Raw genomic sequence first — 18,401 nt, forward strand, 5'->3', positions numbered from 1 at the left:
AGAATAGAACAGGACCCAGTTTTGTTTCTTTGGCCTTAGTAAGTGGAATTTTTTGCATTAACCAGTTAATAGCCACATAGAGTGGTAGCAATATCATTGCTTGCTGTTACCAGAAAGCTCAAAAGCTAATCATCTTTTGGCCAGTGCTGTTACTGGGTATGGGGGGGGGGGGGGTGCCTCTCGCGCTCTCTCTCTCTTTTTTTTTTTTTAAATATTTGTGCAGCATCATCTTTTATTTTCTACGTGTAATTTTACCAAGCGATATGTGATGGGCTGTCAAGCCAGAAGGCCATTTTTGAAAGGGTTGCATTTTAGGGTATTCCATTCTAAAATTTTCCTCCTGCTTTTTGGACTTCCACTACCCCCTATGTAGCTTTTTTAATGCTGTCCAAGTGTTTTTAATTGCATATTACCTTTCAAGCTAAGGTACATCAGGTTTATTATTTATGACCTAGTTTGATTGCAGGAACCACCCCTACACACACACACACACACACACACACACACACACACACACACACACACACACACACACACACGCATTGATGACTTTTCCCTTCTCTTTGTTGCTCCTTGTATGGGGCACTGCTTCTGGCTGCAACTGTAGAAGTAGAACCTCCTTTAAATGAACATCAAGCATATAGTCTAATTTTGTCAGTGTGTTCACTTACTATTGCAAACTGTGTTCAAGATAACTGAGAATTTGGTCATAAAGGAATGTTTAATTTAGCTTTGCATTTGGGATTTTATGCACAGGTCAAAGGGGAAAGGCATCTCTCAAACATTGTAGCTTTGGGTTGTAAAGACTGCAAGAGGACATGAAGTACCGTCATGTTCCACGTACTTTGTAGACCCTCTCAGGGACTAACTGATAGGGAGCAACACTTGTGTATTTATTTAGTGAATGAGTGCTGTTTTCTACCATATTTACAAACAGCATAAACTCCTGTTAGTCAAAAGAAGGATGTTTATTTTAGAAGTTACAGCTGGTAACATAACCAGGTAATTGCAAATTGTGTAAATCTGAGAAAGTCATTTAACCAGACAATGCTTCAGGCTTTCTCTTGAAAAGTGTTTGTTGTGACCAATGGGTTTTAACTGTTAAGAGGTTATAAACCCACATGTGGGCACTGTGCCAAGTTCTAAAGAAAGATTTTTTTTTGGGGGGGGTGATGGTAGAGTATCATAATGCATGCTTTTGCTTGGTGTACTGCTTTGCCAAGACAAAGTACATGTTTCCTATTTTTTTATGATTGTATGGATGCACTTCTGTTAACTTTTTTGGAGATAAGTTATGAAAGCAGACATCATATCGTAGACACTAGTTTGTGTCTTGTAAGGATGAATTTGTATTACAGTGAAAAGTTGCATGCCTAGTAGTTTTATGTTGACATAGCATCTTTTTGCAGGTGCTGAAGAGAAAATTTTGGAGGAATTTAAAGAAACACATGGTAGCGATCTTCCAGACTTTCCACTCCAGGCCATGATCCAAGCTGCTGGTAAACTAGTTTTAATCGACAAACTGCTACCAAAACTAAAGGCTGGCGGCCATAGAGTGCTTATCTTTTCCCAGATGGTACGTTGCTTGGACATTCTGGAAGACTATCTCATTCAGAAAAGGTAATAAAGCAAAAAATATGTAAAATGATGGCATTGCATAAATGTATATTCCTTTACTGAAAAAAAGAAAAAAATTCCTGTACTTGAATTAAGCAGTTTAGTCAGCACATTAATGTACAAGTCAGCATGATATGGATTATTTTTTTTGCACCTTCTTGTCAGTTCCATTTCCAGACCTTGATTCATTTCAGTCAGGGGTGTCCAACCTTTTGACTTGCCGGAGACGCATTGAGTGAACAGAAATCGTCTTGGGGCCGCATACAAAATATATCATATAGTTAACACTTTTGCTGCTGCGGGTGACCAAAATCGATGACCTGGCTGTGTATTATAGGTACATTCGAACAATAAATAAATGTAATAAATGCCTAATATTTGCCTTAAAATTCTAATTCTCATTTAATTCTAGTTCTCTTACAGTTAACTCTTAACATCTTAGTTTATATATTATATATATATATATTATATTTTTTATATATATATATATATATATATATATATATATATTTTTTTTTTTTTTTTTTTTTTCTTTACAGATAAACAGATGTTCACTACAGTACTAGCATTTCTCACTGGGAAAACCACTCCAGCAGTCCAACTAGGTAAAATGTCAACATCAGCAATCCTGCAATACTATAATTCACAAAAGTAAGCCAGCAGATGTGCAATAAAATAAAGAATTCACGACTGACTTAATAAAACATTTCTGAATAAGCTACAAGAGGGTCTCACCCAGACAATTGATTGGTGCCAGAAACATGGCCTCAAGCTAAATGCCAAAAAATGCATCATCATCCCCCTTTGGGGAGAGTGATGTCCCCACAAATTATCACATTAATAACAGTGTTGTAAGCACGCAATCAGTCGTGAGGTGCTTGGGCACCCAGGTTGATAGAAACCTGACGTTTGACCACCATGTTGTCTCCATTGTACGGAAAGCTTTTTACATGGGCCACCTCATTAGTTAAGGGTATCTCATCCAGGGACAAGGATGTCATAACATCCCTGTAGTCTTCGTTATAAGAGCCATTATTGAGTGCAACTCCCCTTTTGGCATGTGCCTCAGCAAAACACCCTGCCAAGAAAGACTACAACCATTTCACTTAGTTATCCAAACAGACTAAAAAGCTTCTTGCTTTCCTCTCTCTCACTGGCCCATCAATAACTCGACAAACAACTGCTCAGCAAAAAGTAAATAAATAAGAAATCCATAAACTCTGTAAGATCATACTTAAATACTGGAGTAAACTTGTAACTTCCCTTCAGTCTAAAGCCATTTGTGCAGAAGTTATTCACAGACTGACATTTTGCTGAGCTGTAATGCTGACCTTCGTTTTTGAAAAACACAAATTCCCAGACTTTGTCAGTAGCTCAAAATGCAGAAAGGATTATTTTTTTTATTTCTTATGTATTTATTTTTGGAAAACCTCTTTAAAACTGTTAAATTGATTACACACCCAGAAACTCAGAAAGGTTATTGTGATAGTAAACCACAGACTGCTGCAAGAAATCAGTCACATTAGCACTCTATGCTTACGTCCGAACCAATGAAGCATACCGGTCAATTCCAAAATAATTAAAGTAGCTTAATAAGGTTATTTGCCAGGTTACATGGCAGTTTATTTTGGAAATAAGCAGGGATATTTAAGACGGTCTTTCTCACAATTATGCTGAAAAGATTTCCAAGGTAAATACAACCTTCTGATTTAGTGTGGAACCATACCTCTCACCCTTAGAGCAAGAAATATGGACAAAGGGAAAAATAAAAGTGGGACACAGTGCCAAAAAGTTATGCATCACCGATACCACTGAAGTAACTGTAGCTGCAAACATACATCGCTTATAATCTTTCTTATCCCGTCATTGTCATTTAAGAATTATATGGCTCATTCAATCCTGCCTTCTTTTGCAAAAAAGAGAACCATGCTTTGAAATGACAAAAGCATTAAAAATAATAAATAAAGTACATTGCATCCACATCCTGCAAGTTCCTACCTGCAAACAACCGCAGAGCTTTCACTGAAACTAGGGCTGCTTATTTCCCCAGAGTGACAGCTCTCCCTCATTAAGTCTAATGGTATACAATCTACCAGGATCTGGACTACCTGAAATAAATTAAATTATGACCTGCAAATTGCAAGTGTACTTTGCCTAATTAAACAGTATTTCTAAGCCCACTTACTATATTTTTTCAGTAACATCACAATATCCATTTCCAGGTCACTTTACAAGACATTGGCAGTGGTAGACTTGGCATCCTTCAGATCCCTACAGGACCACACTCATACTGCTAGCATTGTCCATTAAATGCAAATATCCATCCACTGCAAATGGCAAGAAGCTATGTCTTAAAAAATTTACTTTTGGCATGCATAGTACCCAAGTATCAGGCTTTGAAACAAAGAAACATATCCACAGTCTGTAAGTTTCAGTCTTTAATAATCATCTGCTCTTGCAGCCCTCCCAATACATAAACACATTTATTTTATTTATTTATTTATTTCCAGTTTTATGGCCAGGGAGGTCCACTGGGCTCAGGGAGCCCATTTTCAGTGGAGGCCCGGGGAGAAAAGCTCTGCATTACATAGTGTATTTACCGATACAGTCATAGTAAAGTAGAGACAATTAACATTTCATTTTGTGCTAGAGAGCAGGAATAAATTCTTTGGTTACATAGTATCAAAGTGTTTAGGATGGCATTACATAGTGTAGTTACAAATACAATCATAATAAAGAAAGCATGATTACAATTTCATTTTATGCTAGGGAACAGGAATAAATTCCTTGATTATATAGTATCTAAATATTTAGAATGGCAGCGCTAACTTAACTGTGAGGGAGACAAAGATTAAGAAGGAAGAGAGAAAGAAGGTGGTAAAGGTTGTTGATAAATTGTACAGTTGTGATATTTACAATATGTACATTTAAGTTAGGTTAGCTTGTACTCAGCGTTTGTCAGGAGTTTAAGGGGAGGAAAGATTATTAGGCTAGGTGGGGAGAGTGCAGTTGCATTTCCTGTTAGAGGAAAGGTAGGAGTGTAGCTGAGTTTTAAAGGTTTCAAAGTTTTCACAAGTCCTTAGTGAAGATGGAAGAGAATTCCATCTTTTAGGTAAGGAAAAGGATAGCAGAAGCTGACCAGCAGGACGACTGGGTTTGCAGACAGTGATTAGGTTTCTTTGAGGGGTGTAAGGTTGGAGGATGTTGGTTAGTGCCGGGCACTTAGTAGGTTGGAAAATTAGTCTGTGGGCTGTAGTAATTTAGGGGTATTCTAGATGGTTGGAGAGTTCAAGCAAATTTAACAAATGAAGGGCATTACAATGATGGGAGGAGAATTTGGCTTTGGTGGCAAATTTAGAAATCTTATTATAACAGACTTCCAATTTAGAGGAGAGAGAGGCAGATAAGTTTGTTAGTAGAGGCGCGCCATGCAATAGTGAGGGGAGTAGATAGGTAGTGGCAAGAGTTTGCATGGTGGGAGGTGAGAGAAAGTGGATGTTACTGTATAGCATACCAAGTTTTACATGAGTTTTCGTAATATTTTGCTGGATGTGAGTGTTGAATTTTAGGTGTTCATCAATAGTAACCTCGGGTAGTTAAGCAAAGGGAACAACCTCTGTAGTAGCTAATAATTTGAAACAAGTTTTTATCAAGAAGGGGAAGCTTTTGAGGGAGAGAATAATAGTATTTTGTTTTTAACATTTAACGAGAAGTGGTTTTGGAGCATCCCGTTTTCAGTGGAGGAGAAAGCAGTTTGGGGGACTGTTTGAAGCTCTGAGAGGTTAGAGGCGTAGCACACTAAAGATGAATCGTCTGCATGTTGTACGATTTTGGTGTTGGGTATGGCTTTGTGGAAGTCATTAATAAAGATGTTGAACAGCATTGGACCAAGTATGGATCCCTGGGGTACCCCAGTGGGGGTAGGAAGGAAGGTTGAGGTCCCTTTCCCCCACTTCATGGCTTGAGACCTGTCAGAGAGGTAGCTTGAGAACCAGGCTAAGGAATTCTGGGAGAGACGAAGGTTAGAAAGGTGGTCCAAAAGGTGGGTGTGGGAGATAGTTTCTGCAGTTCTACAGTTCTACTTGATCTGTTCAAGGCATTCAATACTATTTTTCCAGTCATGGGCAAGATTTACTGTGTCTAAGAAAAAGAGAAGGGCAGTGATAGTGCTATGGTCAGGTCGGTAACCGTGTTTGGTTGGAGTAATTAGTTGGTGATTGGCTAAGAATTGGCATAAGCTGAAGGTGGATGCATTTTTCCAGGAGTTCTGAGATTGCGAAGAGGATAGCTATGTGGCGGTAGTTAGAGATGCTATTGTTTTTGCCTCCTTTATGGAGAGGTAGGATAACGGCAGCATGCTATAATTTGGGCACATACGATTTCTGCATGGATCTATTGATCAAGCTGCTGATGGGGAGAGCGATACCATCTGCGGCTATTTTTAGGAAGGAAGATGGGATATTGTCAGGGGTATTTTAGCATGGTTTTAATTTAGAGTAGTTTTTTTTATGTGGGAGGTTGAGATGGGTTTAAGTTCAATATTGGAGGAGGATTGGGGGCAGAGGGTGTTGTGTAGGGGGTGTGGAAGATTGGATAGGTTGAAGGGAAGGGTTGTTGTTAGGGGAAGGTCTTTGTCAGCTCTGCTATGGAGTGGGTGAAGGAGTTGAATAGGGAAGCTATTTCAGGATCAGATTTGCTGGATTCAGGGCAACCCCCAACATTTAAAAAATGACATTGTGCCCACCTGATTTGCCAGTATTGATGATCCACCAAAGCTATGCTTATTATTTTCCAATCTGCCACTGCTTAGAAACCACCAATGACAAAACAGTACTAGGTGCTTTTTTGTTTGTCAGAAAAAAACAGTACAGCTTTATATGCTACAGTCCCACAAAGTCAATCCACTACTGACCCATTAACCTTAGGCTACTTTCTCATTTTTACTCCCTGGAATTGCATTACCTTGGATGACTGTGGTTTCCTAAGCAAAAGACACAAATTGGAAGATGAGGCAAAAATCCAGATTTTCTTGGAAAATCCATACAGTTGAGAGGTATGATTTCATATTCAATATAACACTCTGTCAGGAAAGCCTCAATGTAATGAAAGTGTACTTTTAATGTACGATATATTTGTGAGCTAACTTATTTGTGTTCAGTAAGGTTGATTGTCGTTAGCCTCTTTGTGCATTTGTCTCTCTCTCTGTCTCTCTCTCACGCACATACCCACACACTCACTCTCCCCTACTTTCACGCATGCAAACATTCTGCTTTCGTGCATGCACTCACTCCGTACTTGCCTATTAACACAGGTAAGTGCTGTCCCTTTCAAAGGCAATGGCGGCATATCCATACATGAGTCTCTCTTCAGCGCGAACACACACACTGATTCTTTGGCGTGAAATAATGGCACAAACACACAGATCCTCCTTTGGCGTAAAAAATAAATCAAAGCTAGAAGGGTGCTTTGGCGCATGCACACACTAATGTTAGAGTTACAGGTCACTGGCGCGAAAAACACCAAAAGTGTTTTGGGCCCTGCGTACATCCATGCGGCCTGCGACCTCTAACTGCAACATCGAAGAGCTTTGAGGACCGCAGGTTGGACACGTCTGATTTAAGTAATTTAAAGTTAATACTTTAAACAGTACAGTTTGCCCACTGTAATTTGAAAATGTATGTCTGCATATGCATCACCTGTACCAACGTTGACTGACCTGTATTTCTGTATTTGTGTTTAGGTACCCATATGAGCGAATAGATGGCAGAGTAAGGGGTAACCTACGCCAAGCGGCTATTGATAGATTCTCCAAGCCTGACTCTGACAGGTTTGTCTTCCTGCTTTGCACAAGGGCAGGAGGACTGGGCATTAATCTCACTGCTGCTGACACCTGCATTATATTTGATTCTGACTGGAACCCTCAAAATGACCTCCAGGTAAATACTAGAGTTTTCTGTGGATATATATTCTGAGACTTGTGGGCTAACCATCCTATGTTTTGAAGACCAGTAAGATTTGAAAAAGAGGCCAAGAAATTGTGTATATTTTTTTTCTTTCAGGCTCAGGCTCGTTGCCACAGAATTGGTCAGAGCAAGGCAGTAAAAATCTACAGACTCATCACAAGGAATTCCTATGAAAGAGAAATGTTTGATAAGGCCAGTTTAAAACTTGGTTTGGACAAAGCTGTACTACAGTCAATGAGTGGAAGAGAGAATGCTGCTAATGGGGTAGGGAATTGTGTACTACTATTTTTTTTTTTTTTTTTATATATACGCTTAACGCACGTAATTCATAATTTCCGAGTGACATTGGTTTAAGTACAGATGCACTTAAAAATTGATACTACTATAGATGCAAAGTTTGTAGTCTGAAAATTAGACAAGATTGTATTTGTATTAGACACTTTGTCATTGTCTGAGAAGGTTTTAGGCTTGCGTGTGAAATGTGAGAGGCTCATGGTTGGTGTCTGGTTCGCCTCTTTCTTTTTGATTTTTGAGTTTTAGTAAACCTAATGTGCATTTCAGCCAAACAGTTAAGGGTTTTGGCTTGTGTTTTTGTACTGATCTCATCTGCTTACATTTTGTTTCAAGTCTGTTTTATTATAGAAAATGCTTTACTTTAAAATTGGAACAAGGTGCTGTGGTGAAAGATTGAGAAGGTGTTTAATATTTGGAAGCTGTAGTCAGAAAAGTAATTTTCACTGTAATATATTCTGTATTATCACTTTAGTCTCAGTAGGCTCACTTCTTTTGTCTTTCTGATAGAACCTTGGTCTACTTCACCCAAGAACGAGCTGTAGCTTAGTAATATAAACTGTACTATCAATAGCAAAGCCATACATACATTATTTGGTGCCCTGTGCAGTTCCCTGATTTGGTCCACCCCAGAGATCTAAGTTGAGGACCAAAAAAAGGAAATCCTCTCAAAGTCGAGGACCAAAAAGAAAGCTTTTCTGCATAGAAACTGTAGCAGACTTGCTTCTACAACTCTTACAGGTGGTTTGCTGCAGTAGTACAACACACAATGTGCTTCAGCCATGATGATAAATTCATTTTTGAGTACTGATGTTGCACTCTTTAGTCGGCACAATCATGCCACCTGGTACCTTGCACCTAGGGCAGCCTTCTCTATCCCCTTGCCCTTGCTGTGCCTGTGATCAATAGTGAGTGTTGCTTGCTCCATTTTCTGCTTTGGACATCTATTCAGCTGTAAGCAAGTAGATAATTTCAATGATTCCTCTTTGTTGCTTTCCAAGGTGACATCATAGCAGTTGCAGATTCCTCCAGAAAGTAAGCTCATTTCAGTTTTATGGTGCTTACATCCAAGCACTGTACAATTAAATCAATAAAAACAGGTGCTATCCTGCTGTGTGTCCCTGTTGAAGTGCTATTCATTATTATTTTAGTTTTTCTGCATACAGTTCAGGAGAAAATGTAGAAGGTGCATTTAGCAGTAATTTTCATGAAATTTCAGGAAAAGTAGGCAAGAGAAAGATTACCTGGTTTATGGTCAATCTGTCTTTCAGGAAGATGTTCTGTAACAGTTTGTATAATCTTAAGTATTTTTAATAAAATTATTCAAACATTATTTCAGTTTTAGTAATTTTATGAAAATCTGTTTTATCATAAAAGCAACTAATTCCTTAAACTTAAGCTGTTTTCATTCCAACATATTTTCTCCCATTCAGTTCCAACTCGCTCTGACTGATTACATTATTAGTTTTACCATACTGCCAGTTTTCTTTCCTGTCATGTATTCTGAAACACTACCAAAAAAAAAAAAAGAGAGCATGATTATTTTTTTTTTGGTTGGTGGATTTTGCTACAAGTCAGTTTGTGTTGTAACTGTAATTTTTCACCATTTATGAAACAAAACCAACCCCTAGCAGATTAACTAAAACAAATTAGTAGGTGCATTTCTAAACCCACGGTGCAGTGTCTGTTTTTCATAAAGTGCATAAATGTCCTTTTTGCTCCCCTGCAGGACCTTGCCCTCTCTACACTTAGTTGGCCCATTCATTTGGGGGGGGGGGGGCAGTTATTCTTAAGCTACACAAGAGTCTTACAGCTCATTTGTTCCTGCATTGGAGTCTCAACCTGTCCCTCTGTTCCCTGGCAAAAGTTGTTTGTGGGGACAGGGTGTCTTTTCCCCCATGAGCATCTCCCTCAACAGTTATTTAAGCAGTAACCTACGCTTGGGTGTGGGTAATGCTGGATTTACCCACGGTTGGTGTGGTTTGGTCATGAGGGCGAAGCTCGAGTGACCAAAGACAACCGTGGGTAAATCCAGCATTACCCACACCCAGAAGTAGGTTATTGCTATTATACAATGACATTATTTAAGAAAAAAATACTTAACTTTTCTTAAATAATGTCCTTGTATAACAGCGCAGTGCTGTCCTTCCACCACTGGACAGCTCTGCTTTGCCATTGCTGATGTACTGCGCATGCGTTTGGAACTTGCGTTCCCACACATACCCAGTACATCAGTGCTCAGGAAAGTAAGCAACGGAGAAAAGAAGATCTCCGTTGTTATGTTTTTTTTTTTTTTAAACACTTAAAATTAAAGAATATATAAACGGAAAAAAGTCTGGGTGATCGGACCTTTTTCCGTTGTATATTCTCAACGAGCACGCTGGTTGGTCTGGCCAATCCGCGTGCTCATTTTAAGATGTTACCGGCCAGTCGTCGTGTAAGTCAAGTTCTGCTATCGGTGTTTCTCTAATGGAAGTATGCAAAGTTTCTCACTGCTTCCAAGTGTGAATGCACTCAGAGGCTTGAACTGCAATGGGTGTAGCAACTGGTGCTTCCACTACATTTCACACGTGGCATGCCAGAATCACCTCCCAGTCACAGGCAGCCCATCAGTCCTGTCATTCTCAACTAAGCTATTACAGGCATGCTGTTAATTCGGTTCAGGTTGTGTCAGGGTTTTATCTGTGCTACAGTGCTGGCTCATGAATGCATTTTTTTTAATCACAACTTTTATTGAACAGAAGTAGCAGTGAGCAGTGAAATCCTCTATAATTTCGAAAGTATTACAATAGTCATTGTGCCCCCCCCCAGTCATGTCATATTGATAAGGAAATCCATATCCTCTCTCGTCATTACATTTTGTTTTTCATCATTACATTATAGAGTCCCTGTGTATTAATTCTTAAGTTAATGTGGTAAGCGGACATATTTAAGGTTGTTCAAGTATACAGGCATTATGAATTTCCATCTGTTTGATTTTCTCTGCATTTTAGTGAGGGTGTCTTCTTAATGTAGCATTTTTGCCCAGTATTCCTTTCATTAGTCTACTGTCCTGTTCTGCCAGTCTGACAACTAAATTAACATCTTGCCCCAGTATAGTTCTATGTTTTTATGTCCTTGTAATAGCTTTTTTGTCCTCTATTACCAGAGTTAAAGAAGGCTTTATTGTTTTTAGATATATATATATATATATATATATATATATATATATATATATATATATATATATATATATATACATACACTCCTTTAAATTTACATGCCTGTCAAACAAGTTACACAAGTCTTTGAGATGAGAAGATACAAGATGGCTGTACACTGAATCACCAGGTTGATTAGAGCTCTTCCAGTGTGAATAAAAGCCAGTGAAACAAAAATAACTGGATAACATTCAGTTACTGGTTATGATTTGCACTGCCTGGATGACAGCAATTCAGACATATGGAGAAAGAAACAAAAATGCCTACCAGAAAAGGAAAAGAGAAACTGTATCTGGGAAGAATTGTACAGATATTCAACAAAAAGCAGTTTTGCAGCTTTGGTACAGGAGACAGCTTCCTGCAATTTAGAGGAAAAATAAATTAAATCCACTTGGAGGTGTTTAAGTGAAACATTGAAGGAATATATATTGTAAAAAAAAGTCTAGAAAAAACAGTAGATGTTTTAATATCTCAAGGTATATTGACAAGCAGTTCATTGAAAAATTAAGTTTAAAACTGAGAAATGAATAAGTTAAATTGGTTGCCTCCCAACAGTTTTAATGCATTAAAGCATTCAGTATAACAGTGTACAATTTATTTAAAGGTAGCCACTCTGCTTTTTTTGTAGGGCTAAAAGTGAATGTTTAGTGAAAGCACACAAGCTGTTTTCACATTGGGGTGGGGAACAGAGATAAAAGAACAGAGAGCAATCCATTCAACTGGGAAACAAGCATATATGTGCTTTAGCATGGGTAACCATAAATGTTCATTAGACGATTATTGTACTATACTAGCCTAAGCTCTGGGGTTATATACATCTCACCTAGGATATTACATTGCCAGACAGTATACAAAGCTTTAGGGCACTTTCCACTTGCCTAGACTCTTGATAGCTTAAGCACTGCTGGGAAAAGTTCAGTGGTCTAGGCACCAAACCCTTCAGAACTTTCTTGATACCAGTGTGCTCACCTCTTGTGGGCTTCAGATGACTGTTCACTAGCATTGCCAGGCAAATAAGTGCCCTTTAGTAAAGTCTTCTATATTTTTTATTCGTTTTCTAAGCACCACAGAAACATTTGCTATAAAAGTTGTATTTTTTGGCTAGGTTTCAACGTTTATGACCGTATTATGACACTCAGATAACTGAGTTTTCCTTGTCAAAATATGTTCACTGCAAACATTTATTTCAAATTGTTTTACATAATTTTTTGACTAGTTATCTTAGAAGTTGTATCTAGGGGCTGAGACTGTTGTGTTTTGTAGTTGTCAGTGTATTTTGGCTGCAAACGCTGCTATTTTGTTGTGTCCCTGTCATCTACCCTTCAGACATGGCCTTTTCTGGCAGAACTGTAGAACAGCCTGCTGGTTCCACTGATCAGAGAAAAAGAAAAATGTTAGCCCTTGCCAATATAGCAGACTACTGTGGCTCAGCTGCTGGTAGGTGACTCTGTACTGGCCAATTCAGATTCCTCAGTCCATTTGCTTTCTTCCTAAATCCCTCTGGTTTCGCCTCATCAACCACTAAAGACTGTTGGTTAAACACATCCTCTTAAGCTGCTGGAGTGTCCACTGGTAGACCAGGGAAAACCAGACTTGTTGTCTCTGATGGAGTAATGGTTCTCTGTGTGGTTAGGCTAGGATGTCTGATTCCCAGGTCATTCCTGTTGTGGCAGTCTGTTTACTTCCTGGAACTCCTCTTGAAAAAAAGTTAGACATTTATCTTCCCCAGTTTCGTTTTCACTTGAAGATTTACTGGGCTTTGCCAAGGGCTCCTCTTTCCCCTTGCATTCCTTTTCCTTTTTAATGGTAAAAAAAAAAAATGGAAGAAACTGCTTCTTCTATGTTTATGGATTCCCATTATGAAGATTAGGGAATGAATTGGGAAGGGAACAGCTTCCTCTCCTCAAGTAACATGTTCTGATTCTGAACAAAGTATTTCTTCTGAATTTTCCTCTGAGGAAGTTTATTTTATTTCCCTTTGAGGAGGCTTATTTTTCGGAGGCCATTTCTAAAATTTATCAGTTTCAGGGGGGAAAATGACATTACAGTTTCATTGAAAACACTCTGATTTATTACTGACATTGAATTTCCTCACCTAGAAGTTGCCCCTCATCAGCCTACAGCATGCTACAGAGCCAGCTTTCAGACCCTAAAAAGACTGATAAATTTAGCAAAGTTTCTTAGTCTTGTAAATTATTTTCTTGTCACAGATCTGACCTTGTGGTGATTTCCTTGCATCTTTCTGCAGCTATTGGTAAATGCTAACCTATTTCCTTCTAACACGAATGGGAAAGTGTTTGATAGAGTTGGGGAAAGTTTTTTCTTCTGCCACATTAACATTTAGCATTCTCAGTGGTCACTCTCACAAGCTAGATGTTCATCGTGTTACACTGCTGCAGTCATCACACTTGGGTTATCCTGCCGTCAGGCGGTCCCGCAGTTGGCCTGAGTTCCAAAGTCTTGGTCCAGCGTCTGTTGCTGTCGCTTCTTCCCTGACGTCAGTGCACCAGGGGTATAAAAGATGCATCCGACACCATTTTCTTCAGTCTTTCTTGCCGCACGGTGCCCAAAGCAGAAGCAGTTCGCAAGTCCCGGTTGGCTGACTTGAAGTCGAATTTCAGATCCGAAGTCTTCAATAAAGCTAAGTACCCCGTTGGGGAAACTTTTTTCTTGCCACAGACCGATGTCAGAAAAAGTTAATAATTGTATTTCTTGTGGGAAGCAAATACCTCATAAGGACTTCCACTCTTACTGTATTCCATGCCTAGGCCCTGATCACGACGTCACTAGTTGTCGGTTTTGTGTTAGATTTAACAAACACACTATAAAAAGACGTTTTGATTTTGCTTTACACTACTTTGGATGAAGGTTCAATTGTACTATGCCGTCAGATCAGCCGACGACCTCAATACCGAAAAAACGCAAAGACAAGGATAAAGACAGGCATCCGAGGTCCAAAACAGACAAAACCTCTTCTAGGCCAGTCGCCGATTCTTAGTGAGGTGCGTTCGCAGCCCCTGACACCCGCTACCTCAGAGCCACAGGCCGCCTCCGACTCCCACGTGGAGACAGCTAGGCCTCTGGAAACTCAAGGTATTGGGCCTACGGAAACTAATCCCTCAGATGGATCCAGAGCCGCTGAGCAGGCTTCGGCTTCTGAGGGTGTTTTCAGACCTTCACAATTTGCCAATAAAACAACAGCCAAGACAAAGGTACCATTAAAGACAAAGAAACAAGTACAGCATTCTTCTGGACAGTCCTCCATGCCTAAGAAACAGATGCTTAAAATAGCCGAAGACCTCATTACTCTAATCAGGGGCTCCCATCCCCCTTCTGAGAAAAGGCCTAGTAAGGATACAGACTATGACACCTCTGATCAGGTTTCAATTTCCTCTGATTCCTCTTCAGACCAGGGATACTCTCTACCCCCCTATGAGGACTCTGATGCTGAAGAATCTATCCCTTCAGCCTCTCCTCCTGAGGATTATTCTTTTGGGGAAACTTTACATACCATGAGGGAGTATTTCCATTGGGAAAGTCATTATTACTCAGAATCCAAGAAAAGACTCCGGGATTTCCTCTTATTGCCTCAGCACAGGTCCCTGGCTATTCCGCCTGTGCTAGATGTTGTGGATGATGTGTTCTCTGAATCCAGCCCATCTCCTGATTCTTTGTCCCCTGCTCCAGCCAAGCCAGATAGGTATTATAGAGTCCCTGACTCTCTCAAGTTTCTTTACAAAAACCCTTCTGCTGATCCAGAAACCATTTCCCTGGGTCCTAAAGGGGTTAAGGCTTCCATTGCAAAAAATCCAGTACCCTAAGACAGAGATTCCAGAGCTTTGGATAGATGTGGGGAAGAAAGTATACACGTCTGCAACTTTAGCAGTAAGAGCTTTAAATTGCCACTTTCACATGCTTAAGTACCAACAATATTTAATGGCTCAGTTAAAATAGAAAATTATTGCAAGCTCAGAAGCTCCTGATTGTAAAGAAATGCAGGATTTATTGCATACAGTTGAACAGGTGGGGAAACATACTCTGCAATGTGGTTTTGATTCTTTAGAGGCCTCTTGTAGAGCCGCAATTACAGGTTCTGTTATTCGAAGACATGCTTGGTTAAAAGAACAGAGTTTACCTGATCATGTTAAGGCAAAATTATTGGATGCTCCTTTACAGCATGATACCTTGTTTGGTGTTAAGGCAGAAGAGGTGTTAAAGAAAATGGAGGATAAAGCTAAATCTATGCAAACAGTCAAGGATTTCTTACAGGTACAGCCACCTCGCTTTAGCAGAAATTGGCCAACAAAGAATTGGTCCTTTCCAGTGTCAGGCCACAGAGAGGCAGATACAGACGCCCAAGAAGCAGATCTCAACCCCAAGGCTCAAACAGACAACGACAGTGGGACACCTCAACCCCAAAAGGAGGTGCAGACAAGTCTCAACCTTACAGGAAACAGTCACAATGACTTTCCTCTTCGTACGCCAAGCACGTCCTTTTTGGAAGCCCCCTTAGGGAGAACACTAGCACTTTTTTCTCAAAACTGGCAAACAATCACCCAAGACAAATGGGTTCTGAATATTGTGTCTCAAGGTTACAAATTCCACTTTCATACTTTACCAAGGCTAAAAGGAATGCCAGACCTGCCACAAAATCAATGGGCAGAGGCACAAAAGCAAATTTCAGCCCTCATGGACATGAGAGCTATTCAAAAAAGTACCACAACAGGAACAGGAACAAGGACAAGGATTTTACTCAAGGCTCTTCCTGGTCCCCAGAAAGGACAAGGCCTGGAGGCCCATACTAGACCTTTCAATTCTGAATACTTACCTGGATATTCCGAAATTCAGAATGTTGATGTTACAGCAGCTTCTACCCATGCTGGGCAAGAAGGCTTGCCTTGTTACTCTGGACCTCAGAGGCATACCTCCATGTCCCTATCAGACAAAATTGCAGAAGATACCTCAGATTGAAAGCTGGTACAATGCACTACCAATTCTCTGCACTGCCCTTTGGCTCATCTACTGCACCCAGGGTCTTCACAAAGTGCCTGGCACCAGTAATTGCATTTTGCAGACAAAAAGGAATTCAAATATACCCATACCTGGACGACTGCCTCATTCAAGCAGAGACAAAGTACATTCTTCTACAGCATCTGGTGTTTGTAAAAAGGTTGCTAATTTCTCTAGGGTACACAGTAAATGAAAATAAGTCAAAACTAGTGCCCTCAAAACAGATTATATTCCTGGGTGCCGGCCTAAATACACCGGCCCATATGGCTTACCTCACACCGGACAAACAAGTTCAACTTACTCAATATTTTCAATTACTGGCAAAAAAGTCCCATCTCCCTGCAAGAAAAATTCTGCAGGCCCTGGGATTCATGGCATCCTGCATACTACTAATACCATATGCCAGACTGCATATGAGGAAATTACAATGGTACCTAAAAAGTGTTTGGACTCAACACTCTCACAGTTTAGAAGCAGTAATACCAATGATTCCCTGCCTACAGCAGGAGTTTCGATGGTGGGCACAGGCATGTCACCTAAACAAGGGTCAGCCTTTTACCCAACCCACAGCCAGGCAAACCCTAACAGATGCTTCGGATTATGCCTGGGGAGCACACATGGCAGGAAAATGCATTCAGGGCAAGTGGACCACAGACCAGATGCATCTTCACATCAATCAAATAGACATGTTGGCTGTTCAAAATGTCCTAACAGCTTTCAAGGACCTTCTACATCCAGGACAACTATTACTAAAGACGGACAACACTACAGTAATGTGGTATATAAGCAAGGGGGCACTCATTCTTATCCCCTATGCAGGCAAGCCATGACCTTGTGGAACACAGCTCTAACGTACCAAGTTCACCTGCAAGCACAATTCCTGCCAGGATAAAAAAATACTCTGGCAGACGATCTAAGCAGAAATATCATGGACCCTCACGAATGGAAATTGAATCCGCAAATCTTCAGCATGGTAACACAAAAATGGGGATACCCAGACATAGATCTTTTTGCCTCCCCACTGAATTGCCAACTACAAAAATTCTGCACAAGGACTTATCACAAACAAGCATGGAAAGTGGATGCTCTTCTGTTCAACTGGAAAAGCCTAAAAGTTTATGCCTTCCTACCACTGCCTCTCCTTTCAGAGGTACTGCTAAAAGCCAGACAAGGAAAAACCACAAATGATCCTGATTGCTCCAGACTGGCCATGCCAGCACTGGTACCCCATCTTAAGGAACTTGGCTCAGGGCCCACCATGGATTTTGCCTCAAATTCCACACCTTCTGACTCTACAAAACAATCGGATCCTGCACAGTCAGCTCAAAATCCTAAACCTGGCTGCATGGCAGATACATTAGCCAAATAGGCAACATCTCTCTCTAAAGCTGTTATGGATGTCATTTTGGAGGCCAGGAGGCCTAGCACCAGGAAAGCTTACTCAGAAAGATGGAATAGATTCTGCGCCTGGAACCAAACTCAAAGCCTTGACCCTCTTGTTCCAAACATTCCTCAGATTTTACAATACTTAACTGAGATGCTGGACAGAGGTCTTTCCTTCTCATCAATTAAGATCCACGCCTCTGCCATTTCAGCACATTACAACACGGATCCTTCTTTATTCTTTCATCCCTTGCTAAAGCAGTACCTCAGAGGGGCTAAAAACATAAGACCACCCTGGAGAGCTCCAACACCAACTTGGGACCTCAATTTCGTTTTGGAAAAACTAACCCTACCACCTTTTCAGCCGGCCAATACAGCCAATCTAAAATTTTTATCATGGAAAACAGCTCTGCTCCTGGCAGTAACTTCAGCATGAAGAGTCTCAGAGCTACAGGCATTAATGGCAGTGGAACCTTTTATAATTTTTCATCAGGACAGGGTATCTTTAAGGACAAACCCTACCTTTATGCCAAAGGTGGTATCTAGTGTGGCTCTTAACCAAACCATCCATTTGCCAACCTTTTATCCAAACCCCCAGAATAAAGGGGAGAAACTTCTGCATTCTTTGGACATACACAGGCAGCTACGCTTATACTTGGACAAAACAAAAGCTTTCAGGAAAACTGAGCAACTGTTTGTGGCATATGCTGCAGGATCACAGGGCAAGGCTATCTCAAAGCAGACTATATCCAAATGGGTAGGACACTGTATTCGGTACTGCTACACACAGCATGGAAAATCAGTTCCAAATAACATTAGACCACATTCCACCAGGGCAACAGCCACTTCAACAGCCTTTCTTAGAGGAGTACCTACCAAGGAAATTTTGGAGGCTGCAACTTGGAGTTCAGTGCACACCTTTACCAAGCATTACCAC

The 18,401-nt window shown here is 40.3% G+C and overlaps 1 protein-coding gene across 1 annotated transcript in view; it reads left to right on the forward strand.

The window, feature by feature from the left end:
• Positions 1-18,401, forward strand: part of CHD7 (chromodomain helicase DNA binding protein 7) — a 2,781,650-nt gene that overhangs the window by 2,134,541 nt on the left and 628,708 nt on the right. The window contains exons 18-20 of the mRNA XM_044065875.1: positions 1,410-1,620; positions 7,358-7,553; positions 7,677-7,844. Coding sequence (XP_043921810.1) covers positions 1,410-1,620; positions 7,358-7,553; positions 7,677-7,844 — 575 coding nt within the window. The remainder of the gene's footprint in view (positions 1-1,409; positions 1,621-7,357; positions 7,554-7,676; positions 7,845-18,401) is intronic.

This window comes from Protopterus annectens, chromosome 3.part0, assembly GCF_019279795.1.
Source record: "Protopterus annectens isolate FY-2018-M chromosome 3.part0, PAN1.0, whole genome shotgun sequence".
Taxonomy (NCBI): domain Eukaryota; kingdom Metazoa; phylum Chordata; order Ceratodontiformes; family Protopteridae; genus Protopterus; species Protopterus annectens.